The following is a 26577-nucleotide window of genomic DNA, read 5'->3' as shown; positions in this document are numbered from 1 at the left end:
GCAATATGGAGAAAAAGGATGGTGAACAAAAGATAAAATATGGAAAACAGCCACCACCCCACACCAATTCAAGAAAGGAGTTAAGAGCCAGAGAGGTGCAAGAACTTACTTAACGAAACAAAGTCACACCCATCTTTCATTTTCGTATATATCGTCTAGATCTTATCCGTTTCCTTTTTAAAGGTTGTCTGTGTTTCTAGAGGAAGCTAGTAACTAACTCTTTTTTTTTCTCTTTCGCCTCATTTATGGTTTGATATTTCTACCCGTAGCCACCAAGACAAACTACAATCGGAGCTGGTGCATCTGTAGAAGAGCGACTCTAGAACACTTCTGCGAGGGGTTGTCACTCGGGAGCAAAAATGGATTAATACCCAGAGATGGATTATGTTGGCTGTCACCAATATGCCTCAAGATTATAATCCAATTTATGCACATTACCGTCAGTATTAACGTTATCTATTTTAAGGCTCCCAGTAGCCTGGTGCGCCCTTAGAGAGAGGGCAGACCCTGATGCAACCCAGCAGGTTGTCAGCGGGGGTGGGGTGGGGAGGGGAAGCCTCGCGAAGCAAACAACTGGGAAGCTGGTTCCCAAAGGCTCTGCGCGGGCACTCCCAGGTGTCCCGCCTCCACCTGGGCACGGTTCTCAGCCCGGGAACACCGAGGCGGGAGGCGTTTCCTAGGAAGGAAATGGCATTCTTGTTTCGCGTTCATTTCTTTTTTTAAAGTTTTCTGTAGCGGCGACAGGAGGGCGGGGTGGGCTGGTTCTTCTGAGTAGATAGGGAAAGGGATTTAAGGTTGCTGCGGGCTGTTCTGTCCCAGAGATTGCTATTAGGAGTTTTTTTCCCCCTTTCCCTTCTTTTTTCTTTGGTCGCGTGGATTTCTCTCGCTCTCTGTTTAAGTAAGTTTGTTTGAGTGTGCGTTCTTGTGATTTCAGCACAAACCCACAAAAATCCCCCTTCCCAAATGTGCTCCCTACCGCCAAAGACTTGATTTAACAACCCCTTCTCCTGCGGCTGGGGGCTCCAGGCAGTGGCCACATTCCAGCAGTTTTAATCCGTTTTTTATTGTAGGGCGAACGTAGTTTGCTCAGGGGCCGGGATGGCTCCCCAGCTGGCCGCTCTCCCAGTGCCAGGCCCCCTCCCTCTATTTCCTCCCCCCTCCCCCTCCCCCCCATCAGGAACCTGTTACTTTAAGCGAGGCGTTCCAGTGTGGCGCTGCGGGCCGCCGGGGTTTCGGGGAGGCGGCCGCTGATTGGCTCTTTCGAGCTCCCCCTGGCTCGGTCGCTCGGCCTCCCCGCGCGCTCGGCCCCGCCCGCACGCCCTCCCTCCGCCCCGAGAGGCTCGAAGCCCGGGTGTCAGGCGCCACGGCGCATGCTCCGGACTCATCCTCTGGCCCCGGAGCTGCTGCTGCTGCTGCTGCTGCTGCTTTTGCTTTTGGGGCTGAGTTTAATAAGCGAGCGAGAGAGCGAGCACGGGGTGGGGTGGGGGCAAAGGCAGAGCATGTCCGCCATCTACCCTCAGCTCCCGGGCGCGCTCTCATTCATAGCAGCCTCTTCATGAATTACAGCTGAAGGGGGCGGGGGAGGGGGGGTACCACACAACACCCCGGCAAACCTCCGGGCCCCCAGGCATGGCTAGCTCGGTAAGTACATGCAAAAATAATAATAAAAGCCCCCCTCCCTCTCCTCCTCCGCCCCGCGCCGCCGCAGCCCAGACAGCGCCAGCGCTCCGCGGTTCCAATTAGAGAAAGGTTGGTTTTGCTCGCGGGGAGCTGCCGCCTCTCCCTCCTCCCCACCCCCCCGGCGCGCGCGCACACACTCGCACACTCGCCGCCGCCGCCACCGCCACCCCCCCCCCCCCCGCGCCTCCCGCCCGCCTCGCCTCTTTGCAATCGCAAGAAGCGCACTCACACTCCCTCTGGCTCACACACGCGCACACACACACTCACACCCGGTGGAAGGAGGCGAATAATAACTCAGCCATATTTCAGCCACCGCCGCCGCCGGGAGCTGCGGGCACGGTCCGGGGACGCGGCGAGCAGCCTCTGCGGCCGCACCTCCGCCGAGCGCCGCGGCCGCCACGATGGTGCGTTCTCCGCGGCGCGCGCGTGAGCCCGAGTGTGCGGGCTGACAGCGGCGGGGCTGCTCGCAACTTTGCCCCAGCGGCCGGTGTGCGCGACCGGGGCTCGGCGGCGGTCCGCCAGTAGCCCTGCCTTTCTGCGTTTCGTGGCTTTCGCTGGGGGGGGGGGGGGTTGAGGGGGAGGCTGGAGGGAGTTTGCGACCACTTTGGTTCTTGAAAGTGTGCAGCGTTCGCTCTGTTGGGCTGGCCTTGCCGGTCGTGGGGGGCTGTTCGCCGAGGGGTGCGGGGTGCTTTGAGTTGTGGATGCCTTGGCGTGTTTAAGTGCGGGCGTGAGTGTGTCTGTGTATGTATGTGTGACGACGTCTCATTCTTGTGCATGAGCCCCGTGGTAAGAAAGAACACGGGAGTTTGTGCCCATTAGCAGAGGCTGCCTGTAGTTTCCATTCCGCCTGGCACCGCGCTCCACACGCACGCACACATACACGTACACAAAGACTTCCTCGGCGTGTGCCTGTCGCCGCGGTACTTTCGGGGAGGGGGCTCGCTAGAACCCCTGGTCCCCCATCTCAGCCACCTCCCCTCCCACGCCGGGAAAGCGCCCCAGCATCCCCTCCTGATTGTCTCTTAATTTGTTACCGACGCGTTTGTTGTCGTGTTTGCCGTGGTGGTCTCATTTTCCCCTTTCCCCGACCCCCTTCGCGACTAGGGGTAACATTCCGTTACAATCCCAGCCGCCGTGCAGCGGCGCCGGGGGCCCCTGCGGCCCGGCCCGGTGTATCTGGGGGTGTGGAGTGTGCGCGCCCACGCGCGTGAAACGTGGATGGAGAGGGCACTGCCGTTTCCTTTTATGTGCGTTTCAAGGAGGAGGGAAAAAAAATGTCAGGCGCAATGTTGAGCAGCGAACGGTAGCCTTCCTGTTGTTCACGGCTGTCTCTCCTCCCCCTGCCCGCAGTGTGCCGTGCAGGTGAAGCTGGAGCTGGGGCACCGCGCCCAGGTGAGGAAGAAACCCACAGTGGAGGGCTTCACCCACGACTGGATGGTGTTCGTGCGCGGCCCAGAGCACAGTAACATTCAGCACTTTGTGGAGAAAGTCGTCTTCCACTTGCACGAAAGCTTCCCTAGGCCAAAAAGAGGTAGGGCTCGAATACAAAAGAGACTTGATAAAAAATGTCTTTGCTCCAGAGGAAACAATCGCGGGGCCCTGGCGCTCCCCGGGCCGGTTCCCCGCCCCCCGCGCCGCGCTTGCCGGGCTAGCCTGGGACCCGGGGGCGCGGCGCCTTGCTGGCCAGGTCTCTGCTACCCGCGCTCGCGCGCGTGCGCGCGTGAGTGTTCGATTTGGGCTCAGGGAAAGTCAGCACAGAGAAAGGACTGTCGGGTGTCGCGTGTTTATTCCTCCCAGCTCTCTTGGGTTGCTGCAGGTCCTTTGGGGAAGGTGTAATTGGTTACTGGGTTTGGAGAGCGAAGCTGGAGGGAATAAACAGTTTGCACCTTTCCCCGCCTCCTGGAGAAATCGAGCTTTACCTGTGTTACTAGTCAAGAATGCATTGGAGGTAGTTATTGTTCCGTTTAGAGAAGTCAGTTCTCTAGGCAATTCGGCCTTCTCTGTGTTTGAGATATTAGGTGCCAGTTGTTGTAGTGTCCCTTTGGGAGCTAGCCTCCACCTCACAGCCTGGATTTTACTAGTTGGGTGCTTATCCCCTCACTCCCCCCCCCCCCCCCGGGTGCATTTTACTACTCCAGTAGATTTTGAACTACCTTCTGAACTGTCTTTTCCTTGGGACCCACAAGGGGAGGGAGTTTCCTTTAAAAGCTAAGTTTCAGGCAAAGATGCTGTTCTGCCTATTTCTTTAGTTCTTTCTACACCTTGATCCTGAGTCATAAAGTCTGGCTTGCATACACTTGCTGAGGTTCTACGGTCCCAGTCATCTTCAGTCAAACAGAGCAGGACAGTTTGGGGGTGGGGGTGTGTCATTTAAAAAGATGGTTGAAGAGGTTCTGAAAAATGCTGGTTTTTATTTCCCCCTGCCTCTGGAAAGCTACTGTCTGGTTGTTTTCGTTGGATTACTGGAGGTAACAGTACAAACACAATAAGGTGCTTTGTTCGCAAGCAGCTTTATTTAGCTAAGTCGACACAATGGTTAGTAGTTATCTTCCATTTGATCCGTAATCTTTATTGGCATCTAGAACTCCTGCAGTTTCTTAGAGTAACATCATAATAAATCCATTCTGCTTAGAGTGATGGGGAAATTATTGAACATTCAGGGCTGGATAAAGAAAGGAGAAAGGAAGTGTGCCTTTGAGATGGCAGAGTTGGGGTTTATTTTTATTTTTAATGTCTGTATGGTGGGAAGTAGGATTTTATTTATTGTGCCTTTAGTGGTTAGATTTAGAGTTTCTTTTCAAACTTGAACAGTTGAAATTTTGATGGGCTTTGTTGAATGGTTAATAAATACATCCAGCTTCTAATAGAGGGTAGGGATTTGCATGGCCTATAGGAGCTAATACTTAGCATTTGTTAGCACTTTCTATGAACATATAGACAGATACTATATTTTGTACTTCTCCAAAGCCATGGTAATCACCTCCTGTCTGCAGGTGATTGGGGACAGCGCTTGATGGAATCCTCTCTTCCCACGAGTCTGTAGAGCCATTGCAGAGCAGTTTAAACAAAAGAAAGCACCTCCTGGGCTCCTTGGTGCTCTGGCACAGCCACTTGGCTGCACACTATTTCGAGCAAAATAGACTTTACAAAGCAGTATTCATTGTGCCAGGGAACTCCACTCAGTTGTTAGAAAATGGTGCTCTTAAGGTGACTCTGTTTAGGTGCCTTGATAATCATCCAATCCCTCTTTTGTATTTACCACAATTTCTCTGCTTCCCTGTGTGGTGTGTGGTGTGTGGTGTGCGTGTGGTGGTGCTGCCCTGTCTGTCCTATAGTTACTGACTTTATGTCCAGCCTAAGGGAAGGAGGGGGCGCTGTTCACAGCACACACCTGCAGAGTATGTTGAGCCCTTGATCACAGCACTGTCTTCTCTCATCTCTCTGGTGAGGGATGTCTGTGATTGGACTTTACAATTGCAGTTCTCAACTGCGGAGTTTCTTCTTTATTCGGACTATAAGCCATTGTTTTAAAATGTTTATTTTCGGATTTTTATTTGTGTTGTGTGGTTCCCATGATGTGACAAGTCCTGGGAAAAACGCCAACTTATATCGCCCAGGAGAGACCTTGTCATACTGTAATTACACATGATTCAGATTGCGAGAGGTTTCGCTGCTCGTTGGGAATAGCAGCTGTAAACTCAAGCAACACAAAGCGTACTGTTTAATCCTGGGGTCTATTTTTTGACTTATAAGATCTCTGAAAATGCTAAGAGCAACTGGAAGATAAGATTGCCAGAAATTTCTAAGGCTTCTTTTAGCACCTTTAGGGTGCTGCATCTTGCTATATGATTGGTACAATTGATAGGATAAAGTTTAACTAATTGGAGGTGGGAGGAACTGCAAAAGTGAATTTGAGAAAGATCTGTGTCCAGTGTGTGTGAAGGAACGCCTCTACTCTACTATTAGTGACCAGTTAACTCCGTGCGTTGTATACAGTCACTCGTAAGCCAAGGAGCCCCAGGTCTGAGTATGAACTGCTCAGCCATGAAGATACATGAGTCCTTAGCTTTGTAATCCTTGGTTTAGAAAAGCAAATTGATTTTCAGGTTGATTTCCTTTACTTCACAATAATGTTATGAGAACTTGTAGAGGAAGAAATTATAGTATTTTTCAACCTGTTGCCAAATGAGAATTATATATACCATTTCAGAATTGAGCTAATTGGATTTGAATTAATGAGGTTTTACTCTGTCACAAAGACGTGTGGCAGACTTTTAATTTAAAACTACTGGCACACAGTCCTAGAAAAAGAGATTTGGATGAAATAGTGAAGCCTGGAATCTCCATTAGCTAATAAAGAATAGGCAGGTCAGAGCTGATGCATCCTCAGACTGTCTGTTTGCAGGAGAAGAGCATATCTCTGTATTATTACCAAAGATTTATGATGGCCTGATGTGACTGAAACGAATAGTCATATTCAAAACATTCCATTTAAAATATTAATGTTTTCATTTTCAGTCGGATCTGAAATTCGGTGAACTTTCCTTCCAATTATAGCCGTCTTTACTATTGCAATCTGTTCTATTGACATTTATAACGTGAAAGCTCTTGCTTATTATTTCATGAAGGCTAATTTGGCCCCTGGTATGAATTGATAGCTTTTATTTGTCACCTCTTCGAGTGGGCAGATAAAATATAATCAGTACACTCTTCTTCCAGCTCTGCTTTGGTTTAGGCACGTGTGATTAGCTTTACCATAGAGCGCTGATTTGTATCTTTCTGAAGTAATTTGGATAACTTTGTCAAGGTACCTCATACGTGACGATTCCTTAGTTGAGGACTTTGTGTATATCTTGTATATTTTGTCTTTGGAGACATTTAAAAAAAATGCACAGATGAAAAGAATAAGGATGGATGAATCTCAGCTGTGTGCAGTTGTGAGGAGAGTTGCCGTGACCGGAGAACAGCCTTAGACCTTATCAGGGCGAAGCTACAGAGGCACTTCCTGAACCACTTGACGGGTGAATTGCTGGAGGAATCTTGTCTGCTGGTGAAAATGTCAGTTGGGCACTGGAGGTTGGAAGGCATCTGGCTACAGTCTATTAAGATTTTAACTCTTTATGTCATTGAACTCCGCAGATTTACTAGAGATTTTCTAGTACCTACGGCTTCCCTAGTATATGAACACCAAATATTTCTTGTGATTATTTTTTAAATATCAAAAATTAGGAAGGAAGTCACATAAGGGACTTTGAATGGATGTGCTTAAGTGGTGGCAGCCTGTAAAAAGTGACAGATCTGTATGTAAAAGTAGGGGCATCTCGAAGATCTATAACTGGTGAGGCAAGTTGTTAAGTGCGTGCGATCCCATTAAGGAAGTGCCTCCTTGGGCTGCGCATGTATATGTATGTGTGTGCATAGATTGTGTGCACTGGACATCAGTTTTGCCAATTAGTTGCTTTGAGTGGTTGCTTTTTGTGTTAGTAGAGATGGGATTTTATTTGGAGGGGAAAAAAAAACCCATATATTTAAAAGATTATGATAACCACACATTAGCCTGTAAGACTGAAGTAGAAGGGATACAAATCCAACATTTCCTTTTAAACAGATGAGCATATCATAGTAAGAGCGATCTTTAACTGTGGAGAGATTCTGTTCTTCACAGTGAAGGGGAATTAGGGTCAGGAAGTACACATTGGCCCCCCCAAAGCCGGGTTAGGAGATGTCTTTCGTCACCATCTGTTTTTGTTTTTGCTTTTTTTTTTTCTATTTCAGTTATGAGAATAGTTGTAGAAGCACAACTTGTAAATCCAAGGTTAAACATGTCATTATTCTTAAACTTATGAAACTTCAGGCTCAAAAACAGACTTCAAAGGACCTTTCTATGTAAAAAATCATCAACCTGTGGCCTATCAGTATATATTGTTTTATGAAAAATATTTTTAAAAGAGCAAAAATTAATGAGAAGTAGTGTATGTTTCACAGTACAAATGTCTTTAATGTCTGGTGTCATCAGTATGACTCGTGGCTACCGACTGTATCCACAGTTATCCCAGTTAGTTGTAGTGCCACACAGCCCTAGACAGACTGGAGGCCACTGAGAACGAGACAAAGAAACACGGAGCCATTGTACAAAGAGCTGGAGTGTTATCATTCCGAGAAACAGATCTGAGGGGCAGTGAAGTCTGCAGCCTACACTCTGGAAATGCCTCATAGACTAGGTATTCACCATACAGTCTGACATGGATGATGTACCTAGCATGTGTAAAGGAAGTACTCTTTGTAGCCATCACTGTTGTTACTCATGTTCCAGAAAAAGAAAAGGTAGGAGTTTCAAGGATTTTCCTGCTCAGATGCCGAGGGACCAACAGTTATGTCACTGTGTCTTTTCGCAAGAGGACACTCCAAAATGAAGCTCTGCTGGATGTAATTTATAGCTGATTTTACAGTCTGTTTAATTCTATACTATTTGTGTTAGGTAGAAGTTTGTACAGTAATTATTTTTGGTGGCCCCTGTAGAACTACCTCTTAACTAAGAATGGTGAGCCAACAATTGAGTTTTATAATTTTACCTTAAAGATGTCATGGCTGTCTTCTTTCTCTCTGTCCCCGTCTCTCTCTCCTTTTCCTCTTCCCTTTTCTTTCCCCTTTATCTTCTCTCCTTGTTTGCTCTCCACTGCCTTTTCTCATCTCTTGGTGATTTTGGTCATCCAAAGAGGTATGTGTAGAAGATGGGAAATTGTTAAGCTGGAATCACGGCTCAAGGTTAAGAGTTCTGATGGCCTTGTCAGGGGACCCTGGTTCAGTTCCCAGCACACATGAGTGGGTTCCAGCTGCCTATCAGTAACTTCAGCTCCAAGGATTCAGTGCCTTTTATGGCCTCTGCACACAAACCTGTACAGACATGTTGTATACCCACACAAATCTACGAATGCACATGTAAATAAATATTTTTAACAAGCAGGACATAAATCTTTTTTAAAAAGTAGGACAGGCTGGGTGGTGGTGGTGCACGCCTTTAATCCCAGCACTTAGGAGGCAGAGGCAGGCAGATTTCTGAGTTCGAGGCCAGCCTAGTCTACAGAGTGAGTTCCAGAAGAGCCAGGGCTAACCAGAGAAACCCTGTCTTGAAAAACAAAACAAAACAAAACAAAACAAAACAAAACAAAACAAAAAAAGTAGGACAGTGTTGCCATTTTTTTACAAACAAGTGAAAATCATGTTTTTACTAAGGTGTAGATATACCTTAGTATATAGATATAGATATAGAAAAACCAAATAAATACACAGAGATTATTTGAAGTTTTCATAGATAACTAGTTAATATTTTGGTAGATATATATCTTTTCATATGTACATTGTAACCATTAATATCTTATAATTATTCTATTTTTTATTAATGTATAATAATAACATAATAATATAATAATTTTGCATATATTATACAGCCCAGTCCTCTTTTTCATTTTAATCAGACTCTTAGAAATGTGCAGTAATCGTGGGCATAGACAGAGTCATGAGTGTGCCTGTGCTAATAAATGGTGGTCAGTGTTTTCTTCTAAAGCACTGAGTAACTGTTCACCTACACCAGTGGAGAAATGCTCAGTAATAACTTTTTATAGGCATGACCTGGGATTTAATTAAGTGGTAGTGACCATAGTAGATAATATTTTAAACAAAAAAGGACTGTGGCTACTTTTATATAAAATCACATACCTTTTATGGATTGATTTAAGATGTTCTCCTGGGGTGGGGGCTGGAGAGGTGACTCTAGTTAAGAGAACTTGCTGCTTAACTCAAGCACCCTGGGTTCAGTTTACAGCACCCACTGGCATCTCATAGCTACGTACCACTCCAGTTCCAGGGTATCGGCACCTTGTTTCTGTGGGCGCTAGGCACGGGCATGGTGCACAAACATACATGTAGTCAAAATAGTCACACACACAAAATATATTAAAAATGCTTACTTTGTGACAAAGGAGAGTTGTTGGTGCCTAGCGGCTAGCCGCTGTATCCTGACAGGGTCTCCCTATGTAAGTAGCCCAGGTTTGCCTTAGAACTTTGTAGACAGATCAGGCTGCCCTCAGACTCACAGACGTCTTGCCTCTGCCTCTGAAGTGCTGGAATTAAGGCATTTCTTTATTTTTTATATGTGTGTATGTGTGGACACATGATATGTTTGCAGAGTACCTACGAGAGCTGTTTTGCTCCTTCCCCTTTGTGTGTCTCAGGCACACAAGGCAGGCTTGGTGGCCAGCACCTTTATCCACTGGATCATCCTGCTGGCCTTCAAAGTTAGCTTTATTAGAGAACGAAGCTTGCCTTTACTTCTGATTCGGAGGTCAATTTACTCAGAGTAATAATTTGTATTGATTATAAAGATGATTATTAATCCTTATTGGTTATAAAGATATTTAGTTGAACCTAGTTATTATATTTGATGGTTGCCATCATCAGAGCCAAATAGTTTTCTTTTTTATTTGAAAATATTAATTTTGTTAAAGTCACTTTGTTGTTTGTTTGCTTGTTTCTTTCTTTTCAGTAGAATCCATAAGTTATGTCATCATCCACACCAGGCTAAATGTTTGGTGCATATATGTTACTCTTAAAAATCAAAATATATTTTAACAATTTCCTTAATGTTGATAATCTTCCAGTGTGGGCTGGAATGCAGCACAGCAGTTAAGAGCATGTAACACTCTTGCAGAGTGACTGACCCTAGCACCATGTTGGGTGGTTAATGACTGCCTCAAATTCCAGCTCCAGGAATCTGGAATCTGGGAATCGGACACCTCTGCAGACACCTGCACTCATGTGCATAAACCTCCCTCTCCTCAATTAAAAAAGTTTCTATTATAAAAAAAATACTAGAGAATAGGATGTTTGTCATGTTTCCGGGCATGGATTTAGTTGTGGGATACCTTTTAATTTTTGCAGCTAGGTTTCGTGTCCACTTCCATTTCCCTCTAAGGGCACCAGGAGGAGAGGACTATCTGATTCCTTCAGGTGTCTATGCATTTTGATCAACATCTAAGATACTTTGAACAGTAGAAGGCAAGGCCCCCTGAGTCGTCCTCATATTGCCCACACGCTCCACTATATGCTTGGATAAATAGTGAAATAATAAATAAATAAATAAATAAATAAATAAATAAATAAATAATAGTGGAAGAACATTCTATTTAACAATAACAACAGCGACAAAATGAAACAAACCATCAACATCCTTTGCCTCTTTCATTTTCACTTCCAATTCCTGTACTGTTGAAATTCGGGTAACTCGGTAAGAAATGGAGAGTTTGGGCTGTTGGGATTTGCCTGCTGTCAGAGATGTGTCACTTAGTGTACACGTGGCTTAGCATTGTCACAGCATGCTTCTTGTATGACTTTTTCTACATGTGCTAGGTGAGTTGACTGCAGAAGCTGCTCCTCACATGCAGTGTGGTGCAGCAAATGCCATATGTCACATGCCCATCTGTGCTGCACTTCCCTGTCCTTATTTGAGTATCTATCTGGCTTCCCTTAGATGGCATCAGAGTTAGGCCTAGGGCAGTGCTGGGTTTCCGTGCCACTGGACCCCGATGACGTGCCTTTATCATATGCTTCCTAGATACTGCAAGTTTGGGATGTTTTTTTGTAACAAAGGTTGATAATACACATAAGGAGAGGGTTTTAGAAACCTGAACTTGGCTTCCACCTGGCTAAGCTGTAAATTATGTCTCATTTCTAAAACATACATTTTTTTGTAGCTCAAGAACTGAGTGTATAGATGCTATCATCCCTTGCAACATTGCATATATTGAACTACCTCTTCTCTAGACTAGGTTTATCTTCGTTAGTAGGCAAAAATAAATTTTCTTCCTTAAAATAGGTTTTTACTGTATAACCTTGGTTGATCAAAAATCACTACCTAGAGCAGGTTGACCTCAAACTCACAGATATTTGTCTGCTTTTGCTAGGATTAAAGGTATCCACCATCAAATGCAGACTCATTATTATTATCATATTATTATTAATTAAAATTGTATGTGAATCTGTGTGATATGTTTGTGTGCAAGAGTGGGCATGCATGTGCTTTGGCATGTATGTATAGGTTAGAAGACAACTTTTGAAGGTCCATTCTCTCCTTCTATCATGTGGGTCCTGGTTGACCCCCAGGTGACCCCCAGGTTGAACGTAGGCTGTCAGGCTTGCATGGCAAAGACATCTTGACATTTTTTAACCCTGATTTCCCTGCCTCTATCTTAAAAAAAATCAGGTGTTTGTGTGTGTGTCTATGTACACTTGAGTGTAGTACCAACAAAAGCCAGAAGAGGGTTCAGATCCCCCAGAGCTGGAGTTGGAGGAGGTTGGGAGCGCCAGGTGTAGAGCTGGGACCCAAACTTATGCCCCTTGTAAGAGCAGTAACTACCCAGCCATCATCTCAACTCTGCCCTCATCTGGTTTGCTGTATTTTAGAAAGCTAGACAAATTTGAAAGAATTGTCCATCTCTGTCAATTGTTGTTGTTTTTGTTTTTTTGTGTTTTTTTTTTGTTTTTTTTTGTTTTTTTTTTTTTTACATTGTTCATGAAATACAACCAGACTTTGAGATTTAGAATCGAACCAAATGTATCTCAGTCACTGGGAAGCAGTGTCTTCAGGGCTGCAGGGAAAGCCTGTCTGGCCTGAGACAAAGGGGATGTCTGAACAATAAACTGGCCTTCTCCAGCTTGGAAGGACTGTTTTTAAATTTTTTAAAAGGACAAACCCAGGTTTGGAATTGCCCTAATGCTTTCATAGCAGCAACATACTAACCTCTGTTTGTTACATAGCCATTGTTTATTTTGCTATGCAGTGTACCTGTGCTATCATACTTAATATTTTTTTTTGTTCTAAGGAAAGTTATTTGGAAAATGGCATCACCCACCCACCCCCCCCTTTTTTGGAGAGCGGAGGGCTCTCCAATGTCTCCTGTGTGTCAGGAACTGAGATGTTCCCCCCAGACTAGAGAATCAATGTTTTCTAAACTGACATAAGAGTGTCGATATTTTAGAATCATATGATAGGTTTTGGCTGTGTTTCTAAATGGAGTAATACCCTTTACATCAACCATCAGCAAGTACTTTCAGGTAACATCAGTAACTACTTACTGAAACCCTGTCTTATTTCCAGGGTCTAAAGACAACCCTGCTTCTTAAAATGCAAGCTTTGATTGTGTCCATAGATCCTTGGATTTTTTTTCATGTCTTCATTTGATTTGAGATTTTGTTACTTGGTTTGCTTTCTGAGGTGCAGTTTAACAAGTATCTGCTTGTTTCTACTACTAGAGTAATAATTGACAAATTGGACCTGTATCCTATGCAAGCAGGGTGGAACAGAGTATACCCAGCAACTGGCCATTCAGCATACTTGGAAAGTTGTCCGATTAACAATTCCGGTAGTATTATAAAATGCTATTAACTGAAGTTGCTCCTCATTTCTTGGTTGTACCATGCTAGATACCTTTTGGGCAGGGAGAACATGAATGTGGTTACTATTCTTGTTAAGGGAAGCTGTACAATGCCCAAACAGAGCCCAAGACTTAACATACGTGCAGATGTACAAATTCAGACATTGTCAGAAGAGCAGCACATAAATGACAGATGTGCTGGGAAGGTGACATGTTAGCCCGTGGTTAGCGATGTTAGCCCGTGGTTCGCGCTGCTCGTGTTCTTCAGCAGAGGCTTTTCTTCGAAGTTTCTCTCATCACTGATTTTACTACTTGTTTAAGCTTTGATCTTTTGTATCAGAATGGTCATAATTGTTAATCTTTACACATGTTTTGAGTATTTTGTGACAGATATGATTATATCAATGAAAAGAATGGAAGAAAATGCTACAGGAAAGTGTGTGTGGTGTGTGGTGTGTGTGTGTGTATGTGTGTGTCTGTGTGTGGTATGCATCTGTGTGTGTGTGTGTGTCTGTGTGTGTGTGTGTGTGTTTGTGTGTGTGTGCATGTGCATATTACAGTGCTGGATCTGAAGCAGGACCTCATGCTCAACCCATCAAAATACCAATGCATTTGGGGCACAGGAGATCAGGATCTGCTACCTGTAGCTTGTGAAGTTTGTTAGATTTTTCCAAGGTTTTTTTCTTAAATTTCTTTTTATGGCTGTATGGTGTACATGCACTTTCATGAGGCCTGAGGGCTACTATTTTTTTTCTTTTTAAATACAGGTTTTTCCTACATAACTCTTAGCTCTTGCTGTCCTGTAATTCACTATGTAGCCTAAACAGGCCTTGGATTCAACAGAGATCTGCCTGCTTCTGCCTCCAGAGTTTTGGGAATTAAAGATATAAGCCATTACTTTTTGTTTGTTTTGATAATGTCTTTCGCTGTCTTAGAACTTTCTAGATAGTCTACAGTAGGCTGGCTGGCCACCTGACTGAGGAGCCCCGAGGATGCACCCGTGCCGACCTCTGGAGCATCACATCTGGCTTAAAAGAGCTCTTGTTGAGTGTGGTCTTGGGGGATTGCTTGTAAAGCAGCACTTTCCCCACAGAGCTAGCCTCTAGCCTTTGTTTTCTGAGATGATCTCACTGTGTCGCTCTGGCTGGACTAGAACTCAGTTTGTAACAGGGCTGGCTTTGAGCTTTTAAGGATTCTCCTGCCTACATCTCCCAAATGCCAATATTACAAATGTGGAACACCATGACCAGCTTTGAGCTATAAAAAATTAATTAATTTGAATCAAGGCCTTTCTGCAAAGCTTCCTTGACTGTACACATTACCTATATGAAGTTAAAACTAGAAATGTAAATGTACACACGGACACATTTATAGTGAGCTCTTGTTTCTTTAAAGGTAGTGATATCATTTGGAACATAAGCAGCATGCCAGGAACAATTTCATATCTCATTACATAAAATTTGCCACTGTGTTTTATTAAATCCTTTTCTTTAATATCACTATAAATATGAACATAAATGTTACCTAAGTTTAAGCTTTAAAGAGACACAGCATATTTTATGAATTTCTTAATTCATAGGTGTAAAGATATGAAAATAGTTCAACTTATATATCATTTAGGACATTTTTTGTAGCAAGCACAGTCATATTTTATTTTCTGCTTAGTACCATCGGCTCTCATGCAGGAGGTGGGCATCAGGACTGCTTTAAATATGATCTGTGGGTACTGAGGTAATTCCTTATATGAACTGCCTTAGCATTGGCCGTGGTCTGTAGATTTCCTTGAACCCTTTCTTGATTACTTACAATGCCTGATAAAATATAAATGCTGTGCAAGTAAGTGTCTATGTGCCATGTGTGTACTTTTGTTGGTTTTTGGTTTCGAAGCTGAGGGAGCTGTGCAGGACCTGGTGTACTGTTCACTGAGTTAAGTCCCCAAACCCTAGCCTGTACATCGTAACTACAAAGGTTCTACAAAGGTTCTCTTTTCCGGCCGTACCAGTAGGAGAACATCCGGAAGTTTCAAATGCTTGGCTTGTTATTTGATAACTTTGTTATTTTATCTTCTCCATGTGTAGTGTTAGAAACATTTCTAAAGCCTATATCCGCCTTTAAAAACTGACTACAAATGAAAAGGTGCTCATGAATTTGCTCAGATTTATAGTGACAGTATTAGTAATCAATAAAGTCTATGCCTGGAAGGAGAGGCCCACTTCCAGGTTGTTGATCTTTCTATGTATTTAAAGTTGATCATGAAATAATAATAAGTCAGGCAGAAACCATACACTTGGGATAGGGTAAAAAGTTCTCTTTAGGTGGAGAGTTGGTTTATGTTGGCCAAAAACAATTTCAGGAGGGCAGGAGAGTTAGTTCAGCACTTGGAGTCTGTACTGCTCGGGTTGATGATCTGAGTTAGTTCCCAGCACTCTTTCTGGGTGCTTTAAAACCATGCGTAACTCCAGCTCCTGGGGACCTGATGCCTCTGACCCACACTCAACACATGGACACACAATTAAAAATAATAAGTCTTTAAAAAGTTTACAGTATGCTTTTTAAAATAATTTTATTTTTATTTCAGGTGTGTGTTTTGCCTGCATGTATGTCTGTGTACCATATATGTCTGTGTACTATATGTCTGTGTACCATATGTGTGCCTGGTGTATGAGGAAGCCATAAGAATGTCATATGCTGTGTATATGCCACATACACAGATAGTGTGAGCTATGGGTGCTGGAAACCTGAGTCCTTTGCGTAAACAACAGTGTTCATCCGCTGAGGCATGTCTCCAGTGCCACTAATGTAGTTTTAATTGGATTTCATATATAAGCTGTGAAAATAACTACATGTTTTGAAAAATGAAAATAAAGCTACATGCTTCATTTGTAATATAGATGATTGATATGACAGTATTAAAAAAACAAAAGAAAAAATTTCAGAACAGGAGGCTTAATTTTGGTTTTCTTCAGCAATGTCTTTATTATAGGTGTTGATTTTAATTTATCATCTTTTAGGAATTATCTTTCCCTTTTTATCATAAAGGCTTCTTTCTATAGACACACTGTGGACTGATGTGTAACAAACGTAGGCCGAGCACAAGTAGCTATCAGCATTATGTACTTTTTACAAAACTTACCAATCATGGTTAGATTAATCCCGCCTTAGAATTTTTACTGCACATGGAAACTCTTGTTTGTGACGTGGGTGTTTTCAGGGAGCTGCTTGTGTGACTGGTACTTCAAGCTCTATACGCTTGCGTTTGGAGTGACATTATTTTCCCTGGACTTAACTTAGTTCTGTGGATTAATTTTTTTACTTAACTATTTCTGTTTCTTTTGAGAGAGTTCTAAATGGCCTTTGTGGTGGTGGCTGGATTCCTTCCCTTAGGATTGAGGTATATGTGTGAACGCGGGAAGCAGGGCTGACCTGAGACTACTGCTGTTCTCATCATTAACTTACAAAGCTGTGTAGCTAGAAACAGTGGGCAATAAAATAATTGTTTTTAAATAAAGTCACTATCTTAAGATTTATTCCAGCTGCGTACTCAGTGGACTGAGTTAAGGACTGACAGTTGGGGCAGTCTAGAGGACCGACTTGAACACTGTGGATTGTTGGAGACTGCAGACTCTGTTAAATGAGTATACTTGTCTGTCTTGTTACTGGATGGGCAAGGCCACGGCAGTTCCAGATAGTGGATAATAGCCTTTATTTGCAGCCTATGCAGCGGAGCATATTTTGCAGTAAAGAGGAACCAAAGGGCAAGGTGTTCTCTACTTGTGGGCTTGTAAAGGGCTCAGAGTTTTCTTTATGTTATTGTAGAATGACATTATTTTTGCTGTGGTGTGCTTAAAACTAAAGGGCAAATGATCCAAAAGAATAATCTTGAAATTCAATAGCAAGAAAACTACTTGACATTGTGGGCTGGAGGCCAGCGAATGTGGGGCTTTCATTGAATGCGTGGGAAATGGGGCAGGCCTGGCATTTAAAGGGACAGGGTGCAGTCCTCCAGAAAAGAAAAGCCCTCATGTATGATGTGCTTACTTGGGGGAAAAAATAGACTTAAAGTTTTCTCTAAAGGATTTTTATTGGATCAACTCTTTAAGGCTTTGAAAGACATGGAGTGAATTTTTCCTATCGCCACCTCCCACACTCCCCAGTCTCGTCTGAAAATTAGTGTAGAGTAAAATTGTTTATAACAGGAGAGAAGCAGCTTTTCAAATAAAAGTACTTTGTAGACTGTTCAAATGGAGTATAATATAATTCTCTCTGCAACTGAGCACTTACTACTTTGTTTACGTAGCCTTTTAAAAGGTGGGGGTAGAGTGAGGAATGGGGGTGCCCTAGAGACCCGGGCTTTAGAATTCTCTGTTTTTTCTATGTCTGAGTTTTCCTCCCCCATCCACTCATGAATCCCCCTGTTCCCCCTTCACCACCTCCCACAATCCCTCAATAAAATAGTATTTGAAAGACTTGAGTGACCAGTCCTGTGTACTAGCTTCTTGCTTGGGGCAGTAATGTACTGTTTTCAATGGGTGGTCTTGAGTCTCCATGGGAGATTTTACAGGCAGTGGGCTCTGAGATCCTCTGAGCGTATTATATTGAACATGGCCAGTTAAATTCCCAAGCTATAGAGAATACAGAGATAGCTTTACGCTGCTGAGTTCCCGCCGGTAATTAGGAGAAAAACCAATTTGTTTAATTGTGTTTGAAGAATTTATGGCTTAAGTCTACAAAAGGGGGATGTATTAACCTAGTATTTGGGATTTACTTTTTAAAACAAGCTCTAATATGTGAATTTAGGACTGCCCATTAATACGTGTATTTTAATTTGTAGTTTTTAAGCAATTCTTAGTCCTGTAGAAAACCCAATGTGGCCGCATTTCTTTTACATGAGGTAGCATTGTACAGTGGTAGGGTCTTCACAGTAGATAGTGTATCTGATTTGTCTCAGAAAGCATTTCTTGTCTTTGGTATGTAGCGGGGGATGCATAAAACCTAAAAGGTAGCTAGTTCTCTGGCACAAACCTTTGATGAAGTAAGCATTATTAGGATTATTATAAATTAGTACTGGATTGAAGTTTGCTTTTAGAAAAGAGGGTCCTCCTTAGGCACACAAACAGGAACAAAGTTATGTACTTAACCTAATATATAACCTAAGTATAAATATGGAAGTGGGAATGTTAAGTTACGCCTGTTTCCATGTAACTTCGTTTTAAGTTATTTTGACACCACCTAAGTTATTTTTCACTCCTGTTTCCTGGGTGAACCTCACTCACCATAGTGGAGTATAACTTAGGTCACTGATGGCTTTTCTTTCCTTCTTCACATACTTCAAAGACTTGATTTATGAAGTGTTGGATTTCTGTTTAAATAAATGTCTATTCTTCTTGATTAGGTGAAGTACTTGGTTTTTGCAGACTAGGTAGAAAAGACTTGAATTGGGGATCTCAGGTGGACAGGCGAGACTGGGGGATGACTGTAATAAGATGGGCTTTGTGTTTATCTTAAATGGTGTTAAGTACTTATAGATGGAAAATTCTGGGCCTCAAGGAACCGAGTTTGTTTCTCCATCAGAATTGTTGCACAGTGTGTTAGATCATATAGAAATGGTACAAAGTCTACACTTTTCTAAACTGATACCATCAGAGATTTGTGGCCAAACACTTTACAGCAGTAGTAGCTAAATGCCTCCCTTTCCCCCTCTTAGCTCAGTTCTACCGGCAAATAGCTAAAACTCTTCCTGGTAGTTTTTATAAGTGGTTTTAGAGAAGCGATAGCTATCTGAAGTTTATCTCTTGCAGCCAGCATTTAGAAGTTATTAAGGTTAGTTGTCTACACACACAGAAAGACACAGGAGGGTAGATGCACAGGAGGGTAGATGTTAAAGGTTAGAAAAATTAGCTTGTCAAGAAAACTTACTGAGGGATAATGTTGTTTTCACTATCCCTTTCTTTGGCTGAAGATGAAATTGCTGATCTGGTTACCAGGCCAGTGCTACCTTGGAAGGCTTCCTTGGGCCGTAAAAGCAGTCAGGCAGCTGCTGTAGGCTTTGCAAGACTTCACCAAAGAAGAAATTGCTTAACACCCATTAGTTTCTGATGCTGTCATTTCTGCTCTGCAGATAAACTGCTGTGCGGGATATAACCCCTGGGCTTACGTTACGAGCTTCTGCCTCACTGGAGTGCAGTATAGCAGAGAATGTGTAATTTTAGCACTTGGAGTATGACACATCTCGCCTTTTCTGCTTCCATTTGGGCAGATCTAAGAACATCAACTCATACTTTCCAGAGTCTGACTTTTGCTTCTGGCTGTGGGTACCAAAAGGAATTGTGGAAGTTGAGTTATTCTCCTTGGTACTCAGGCATTTTGGTGTACTTTTTGGTGTGAAGTTTAGAGGGAGAGGAAAAACCAAGTCACTGACTTTAAACTCGTTTTTGGGTTAAGTGTATAACTGAAACAATGCCATGTACCACTAACATCAACATCATAATGTTCAAAGTCCCAGAAGCTCCGCACCTCTCTGTATCACAAGTTTGCATTGTTGCTGCAGGTTTGAGGGGCAAGGATGTCCTTCTCTGCTAAGGCTGAGAAGGGCAAGAGTTGGAAACCACAGCTGTGCGATTAAAGCTGTGTGTTTGCCCCAAGGCTCCAGCCAGTCCATCTGAATTCATAGTCTTAAATTTTGGATTCCTTCTCTATTTGAAAATAATACTTCTTAAACATTTTAAGACTGCCTTTGCCACTAGCGTGAAAACTATCAAGACAGATTATGAGAGTTAAGATTTTAATGCAGTCAAAACTGAAGATGCAGTCTAGTATTTTAAAGAGAAAGTTTACAGCCATTTAACATAAAATTTTACTGAGCTTCTCATTAATCTAAAATAACTAGTCTATAAGTACCTTATCAGTGCAAACTGCTCCACATATAAAATGAGAGCAGCAAAGCCTTCCTGCAAATTAAGGGGACAATGTGGACTGGCAGACTTTCCAGCCATCTCCAGCTGGGAGATTATTACAGTTTTTGCAAACCCTTTTCTCTCAAAAGTAAATCAAGAATGGTAGAGTCCTGATAAAAAGAAGTGTGGAAAAGCCTAACTAATCCTTAGATGAGTTACTTCAAAGGTGCCAAAAGAGAATAAAATCAGTTACATAGGATGGATTAAAGGTTACGTTTTATGCATCTTTGTCCACATGTTGAGAATTTTGTTGTATGATGCATTTAGCCTTGGTTTAAAAGCTCCAGAGGGGGAAAACATAATTAAATTTGAGAGATTACACAATCACATTGTTATAAAGAAATTTTGTACCAGTTCTAGATGCCAGGGTAAGAGATAAAAGCTGCTCTCGTGATCAGTGCTGTAAACAGGTGGCTCCTGTGAATGGGAAGATTTTGGATTTCAATGCGAAGTGCTGCGTGGAATTCTAAGTGCTGACTTGTCCAGATTTTATAAAATATGCAATGCATGTCTTTGACTGTGCGTGCATATGTGGGTCCTTAGTCTGCTTACTGAAGATGGCCAACTCAGCTTTCAAATAATGTTTTAAATGAAGTCTTGAGAATAGGCAGGGCAGAGTTAGAGGCAGAGCTTGGGCAACAGATACTCTTTACACTTTATGCTTGTGTGTGAGGAGCTACTCTGTACAGGAAGGCTATACCAACTGTATTTTCCATTCACAGCCATCTTTGGTAGCTCCTTAATTTGAAATCCTGGCATATTATAATGGAGCAGCCAAAAGTTTTAGGTTAAGCAAAAGCCCCATTGGCTTTTGGTCTCATTGGTGGAAAGAATTTTTTTTTTTAAAAGAAACATTTTAACAATCTTTTTTTGCTGTTGATATATAGAATTAAATCTGTATAGATTGAAGGTGTATATATTTGCAGGTGTCCGCTTAAGTGATTTCCTTACATGTATTTTATGTATGTGGGCATGCATATCCTATGGTGTGACTGTGGAGGTCGGAGGACAACTGGTGGAGTGGAGTCTGTTCTCCATTCTGCCACGTGGATTCCAGAATCAAACCCACTTTATCAGATAAGGCTGCAAGTGCCTCCAGCCTCAGAACTGTCTTGCCAGCCCAACAGAACTTTTATTTTAAGAATTCAGGCAATGGGAGATTTCATAATCATCTTATATTTACTACCCCTCCAAGATGCCAAATAGTAAATTTCTGTAATTGCACTTCCTGTCTTTCTTTCGAAGGATGTGTCACTAAGGCTGCGACTTTGTGGCAGCCTCCTTGCTGCTGCCTTTAGTCTGCGTGTGTGCTGCATGCCTTAGGTGTTTATGTCATCCCACACTGTGGAGATGTTTTATAAGCCCTCAGAGAATGCCGTCTGTTAGTTTATATGCAAACATTCAGTTGCTCAAAAACTTCCTCCATTGATAGTCTGACCAAATTTGACCTTATTCAAAACATGCAGCTTTAATGAATTTTGCTACATCCCATAAATATTGTGCTGTGGGATTATTTATGGGCTTAAGACCCTGTAAGGTCTCTTGGGATAAGTTATTTTAGCAAATCGGAAAATCTCTCTGAAAGCAAAGTGATGATTGTTAATGTTTTTGAAGTTTGAAAATGGGCAGAGTAGCCTTTATTATTTCTAGGAAAATATTCTAGTGGATCTGTGCCACACACACTCAGTTCCTCAGCTCTAGCCCTCCAGCTCAGAGCTGCAGAATTGCTTTACTTGTGTAGCCGTGCCTTTGTGTGCTGTAGGAGCTGAGACCAGTGTCTTCTGGGTTTCTGTTGTTTCTCAGCAGTACCCTGAGAACAGTCCTAGAGACTGGCTTTGAAGCTCAGGATAACCTGGTATCAAAGAGCAGTAGGAATTTAGCAGTAATTGTTTTATGGCTGGCTAGAAAGCAGACCTATTTGTATCGGCTGTACACAGAATAGTCATGATTTGACAATTTGGTTCTATTTATGCTGACCATAAAAGAAAAGAAAAGAAAAGAAAAAGTTAAAGGGGTATTTTGGAAACAGGAAGTAGGCTGTAAATGCAGATTACTTCACCATTTTCTCAGAGGAACAAAAAGGGGAATGGGCTTGGAAGGTTTATTGAAGGTGTGTCACTGAGGGTCTGTCTACTCCGTGTTTAGTGCTGTGCTCCCTAAAGCCATGCCTCCTTTGTCGGCAGTTTTCTCTTTCTTTTTTCTTTTTCTATTGCTGTCTGACTGAAATTATTTTCATTGCAGCCAAAGAAACTCGGGGTGGAGCTAGAGAAGGAGGGAGGGTGGGTGGAGCTAGAGACTTTCCAGTAGACATTTATATTTCATCTTATGTTGGTCACAAGGGAAAGAACAGAACACATTGTTGCCTGAAGTGAGTCTTTCCATGCTCATGAAAACTGTACTTTCTCCACACACTCTCAGACCCTTATGTCACTGCACTGTGCTGGTGTGGGCATTGGGGGTGGGGGTGGGGTGCTGGGTGTGTTTGCTAGGTAAGTTTGCAAGGCTCTTGGGAAGCAGGAGAAAACATTTATGACTTTCTTGACCTGACAGCTGGTGGTGTCATCTGGAATACAAAATGCCTGAATTAAGTTCCTCTTGTCTAAAGTGTGTTTGAACTCAAGATGGGCAGAATATCAGGTATGTCTGTCCTTCAGAGTGGCCCACAGTGAAGTTTGACTGTCCCCAGAATGTCTCTCAGAGTTAGGGAGTCGCCTGTAGACGCTTCATTGTTGTTTTGAAGTCTTAGAGCAGTCTGAGTCTGGGGGCAGCAGAGCAGAGACAAAGCAAACATGCCACTGATTGACTGTACTTAGAAAAGAAATGAAAGGAAAGGAAAGATAAAAGAAACCCTAGAAATGCTTGAGGGACCCTTAGGTCTTTGCCACAAATTAAAACAATTTTTTTCTTTTAAGAGAAAATGTTTTTGGTGACCCATAAAGACATTTCAGTGCTGTTGAATTTGGACTGTTAATTTGCTTCATCTAAGTTTTATTCTCACTGGATTCTAACTCTCCCGTGATCAGCAGGACTTGCGTTCCTAGCTGTCTTGTTTTCCCTGCTTTTCTGCTGCAGCTTGGGCAGGGTGGAGATGGCTGAGCAGTAGGTGTTGGCTTCTCTCTTTGAATTAGGGATGAAAGTTTAAGGCTTTTTGTGTGTCACAAGCTTTGCAATAAGATGTAAATGTGAGTTTCCCCAAAGCTGAAATTCTAGCTGGATGTCCCGATAGGCTCCTACTAGGGAAACAGTTGTGGCCACTGTGAGAGAAGCAGTGTTGGGATTTCTTCATTCTGTAGGCTGTGAATGCTTGCGGGGCAGGGGACAGATAAAGACATATACCATTGGCTGGCTGGGAAAAAGCTCCGTGGGTGGTTAAAGGTACTTACTGCTGCAAAGCCTGATGCTCTAAGTTCAATCCTCTCAGGGTTCCACATGAAAGGTGAGAATAGACACCTGTGAGATGTCCTCTGACCTCCACAGGTGCAGTGTGGCCCTCACACATCTACAGGAATACACATGCATTGTAACACATGTATAAGTATACATGTAATAATAATAATAAACAACAACAACAACAACAATAATAAAAGGTCTGTAGTTACAGAGGTTTGCTTGAGACAGCGTTTGTCAGTCTTGGACCTTAGCCCAGCGTTTGTCAGTAGCCCAGGCTGGGAATGACTCAGCCTTCCTCAGTCTCCTGAGTGCTGGGTTTGAAACTCCAGAGACTGGGGCTGGCTAGAGGAGGTTGCAGCTTTGAAGCATTGGTCCTTTACTTAACCACCTTTATGTGCCAGTGAGGTGCCAGGCACGGCACTGAATAGTGAAGGCAAAAGTAGGGAGGGCAGTACTCATGCCACCGGCAGGACTTGACTGCTTCAGACATGTTAAAGAAAAGCTGCAGTGCAGCATAAGAGCTGTTAGTATCACCATCACAACTCTTGTCATGTAGCTCAGATTGACCTCCTAATTAATTTTTATTTATTTATTTTCTGAAACAATGCCTCACTATATAGCCTTGACTGGCCTTGAACTCTGTGTTTATATTAGGTAACTTTGAACTCACAGAGATCTGCCTGCTTCTATACCCTAGTGCTGGGATTAAAACCATGAGACACCATGATTAGCCACTATTTTAAAAAAAAACAATACGTATTTTTTGAGACATGGTCATTTAGTGTAGCCCTGGCTGTCCTGTGACTCTTTGTCAAGCAAGCTGGCCTCAAAGTCTCAGAGAGTCATCTGCCTCTGACTCTCCACTGTTGGGATTAAAGGTGAGTGTCTGGCTTAAAATTTAAAAGGAAAAAAATTTTCGTATAGCAAGATTTGACTTATTTTAATTTTATGTGTTTGAGTGTTTGCTTCTTTGTATGTAAGTGTTACCATGTTACTATCCCAGATTTCAGAAGGATGTGCCAGATCCCCTGAACCTGGAGTTATAGACAGTTCTGAGCCACCATGTAGGTGCTGGGAATTGGACCCTCATTCTCTGGAAGAGTAGTCAGTGTTCTTTTTTTTTTTAATTCGATATAATTTATTTACATTTCAAATGATTTCCCCTTTTCTAGCCCCCTACTCCCCTAAAGTCCCGTAAGCCCTCTTCTCTTCCCCTGGCCTCCCACCCACCCCTTCCCACTTCCCTGTTCTGGTTTTGCCGAATACTGCTTCACTGAGTCTTTCCAGAACCAGGGGCCACTCCTCCTTTCTTCTTGTACCTCATTTGATGTGTGGATTATGTTTTGGGTATTCCAGTTTTCTAGGTTAATATCCACTTATTAGTGAGTGGCCATGATTCACCTTTTGAGTCTGGGTTACCTCACTTAGTATGATGTTCTCTAGCTCCATCCATTTGCCTAAGAATTTCATGAATTCATTGTTTCTAATGGCTGAATAGTACTCCATTGTGTAGATATACCACATTTTTTTGCATCCACTCTTCTGTTGAGGGATACCTGGGTTCTTTCCAGCATCTGGCAATTATAAATAGGGCTGCTATGAACATAGTAGAGCATGTATCCTTATTACATGGTGAGGAATCCTCTGGGTATATGCCCAGGAGTGGTATAGCAGGATCTTCTGGAAGTGAGGTGCCCAGTTTTCTGAGGAACCGCCAGACTGATTTCCAGAGTGGTTGTACCAATTTGCAACCCCACCAGCAGTGGAGGAGTGTTCCTCTTTCTCCACACCCTCTCTAACACCTGCTGTCTCCTGAATTTTTAATCTTAGCCATTCTGACTGGTGTAAGATGAAATCTCAGGGTTGTTTAGATTTGCATTTCCCTAATGACTAATGAAGTTGAGCATTTTTTAAGATGCTTCTCCGCCATCCGATGTTCTTCAGGTGAGAATTCTTTGTTTAACTCTGTACCCCATTTTTTAATAGGGTTGTTTGGTTTTCTGGAGTCTAACTTCTTGAGTTCTTTATATATATTGGATATTAGCCCTCTATCTGATGTAGGATTGGTGAAGATCTTTTCCCAATTTGTTGGTTGCCGATCTGTCCTCTTGATGGTGTTCTTTGCCTTACAGAAACTCTGTAACCTTATGAGTTCCCATTTGTCAATTCTTGCTCTTAGAGCATACGCTATTGGTGTTCTGTTCAGAAACTTTCTCCCTGTACCGATGTCCTCAAGGGTCTTCCCCAGTTTCTTTTCTATTAGCTTCAGAGTGTCTGGCTTTATGTGGAGGTCCTTGATCCATTTGGAGTTGAGCTTAGTACAAGGAGACAAGGATGGATCAATTCGCATTCTTCTGCATGCTGACCTCCAGTTGAACCAGCACCACTTGTTGAACAGGCTATCTTTTTTCCATTGGATGTTTTCAGCCTCTTTGTCGAGGATCAAGTGGCCATAGGTGTGTGGGTTCATTTCTGGATCTTCAATCCTGTTCCATTGATCCTCCTGCCTGTCACTGTACCAATACCATGCAGTTTTTAACACTATTGCTCTGTAGTATTGCTTGAGGTCAGGGATACTGATTTCCCCAGATTTTCTTTTGTTGCTGAGAATAGTTTTAGCTATCCTGGGTTTTTTGTTGTTCCAGATGAATTTGATAATTGCTCTTTCTAACTCTGTGAAGAATTGAGTTGGGATTTTGATGGGTATTGCATTGAATCTGTATATTGCTTTTGGCAAAATGGCCATTTTAACTATATTGATTCTACCGATTCATGAGCATGGGAGGTTTTCCCATTTTTTGAGGTCTTCTTCCATTTCCTTCTTCAGAGTCTTGAAGTTCTTATCATACAGATCTTTCATGTGTTTGGTAAGAGTCACCCCAAGATACTTTATACTGTTTGTGGCTATTGTGAAGGGGGTCATTTCCCTAATTTCTTTCTCAGCCAGTAGTCAGTGTTCTTAACCACAGATTCATCTCTGTACAGCTCCTAACTCTCTGTGTGGCCACAGCTGCTTCCCAGTTGCTGGAATTAGAGTGTTTGCCAACCAATGCTCCCAGTTTTACATGGTGTTGGGATTGAACCCAGGGCTTCATGCATGTTAGTTAAGCACCTTACCAACTGTG

At 42.8% G+C, this 26577-nt stretch overlaps 1 protein-coding gene across 2 annotated transcripts in view; it reads left to right on the top strand.

The window, feature by feature from the left end:
* The first annotated feature begins 1368 nt into the window (after positions 1–1368).
* Positions 1369–26577, top strand: part of Mllt3 (MLLT3 super elongation complex subunit) — a 263839-nt gene continuing 238630 nt past the window's right edge. The window contains exons 1-2 of one of the 2 annotated variants that reach the window (XM_052176730.1): positions 1369–1641; positions 3031–3211. In XM_052176730.1, the coding sequence (XP_052032690.1) occupies positions 1630–1641; positions 3031–3211 (193 nt within the window). In that variant the 5' untranslated portion in view covers positions 1369–1629. Of the gene's footprint in view, positions 1642–1895; positions 2085–3030; positions 3212–26577 lie in introns of those variants that run through there. The other variant, XM_052176731.1, reaches the window with a different exon arrangement.

This window comes from Apodemus sylvaticus, chromosome 3 (assembly GCF_947179515.1).
Source record: "Apodemus sylvaticus chromosome 3, mApoSyl1.1, whole genome shotgun sequence".
Lineage (NCBI taxonomy): Eukaryota > Metazoa > Chordata > Mammalia > Rodentia > Muridae > Apodemus > Apodemus sylvaticus.
The sequence above is the reverse complement of the archived record's forward strand: the minus strand, read 5'-3'. Positions and strand labels throughout refer to the sequence as shown.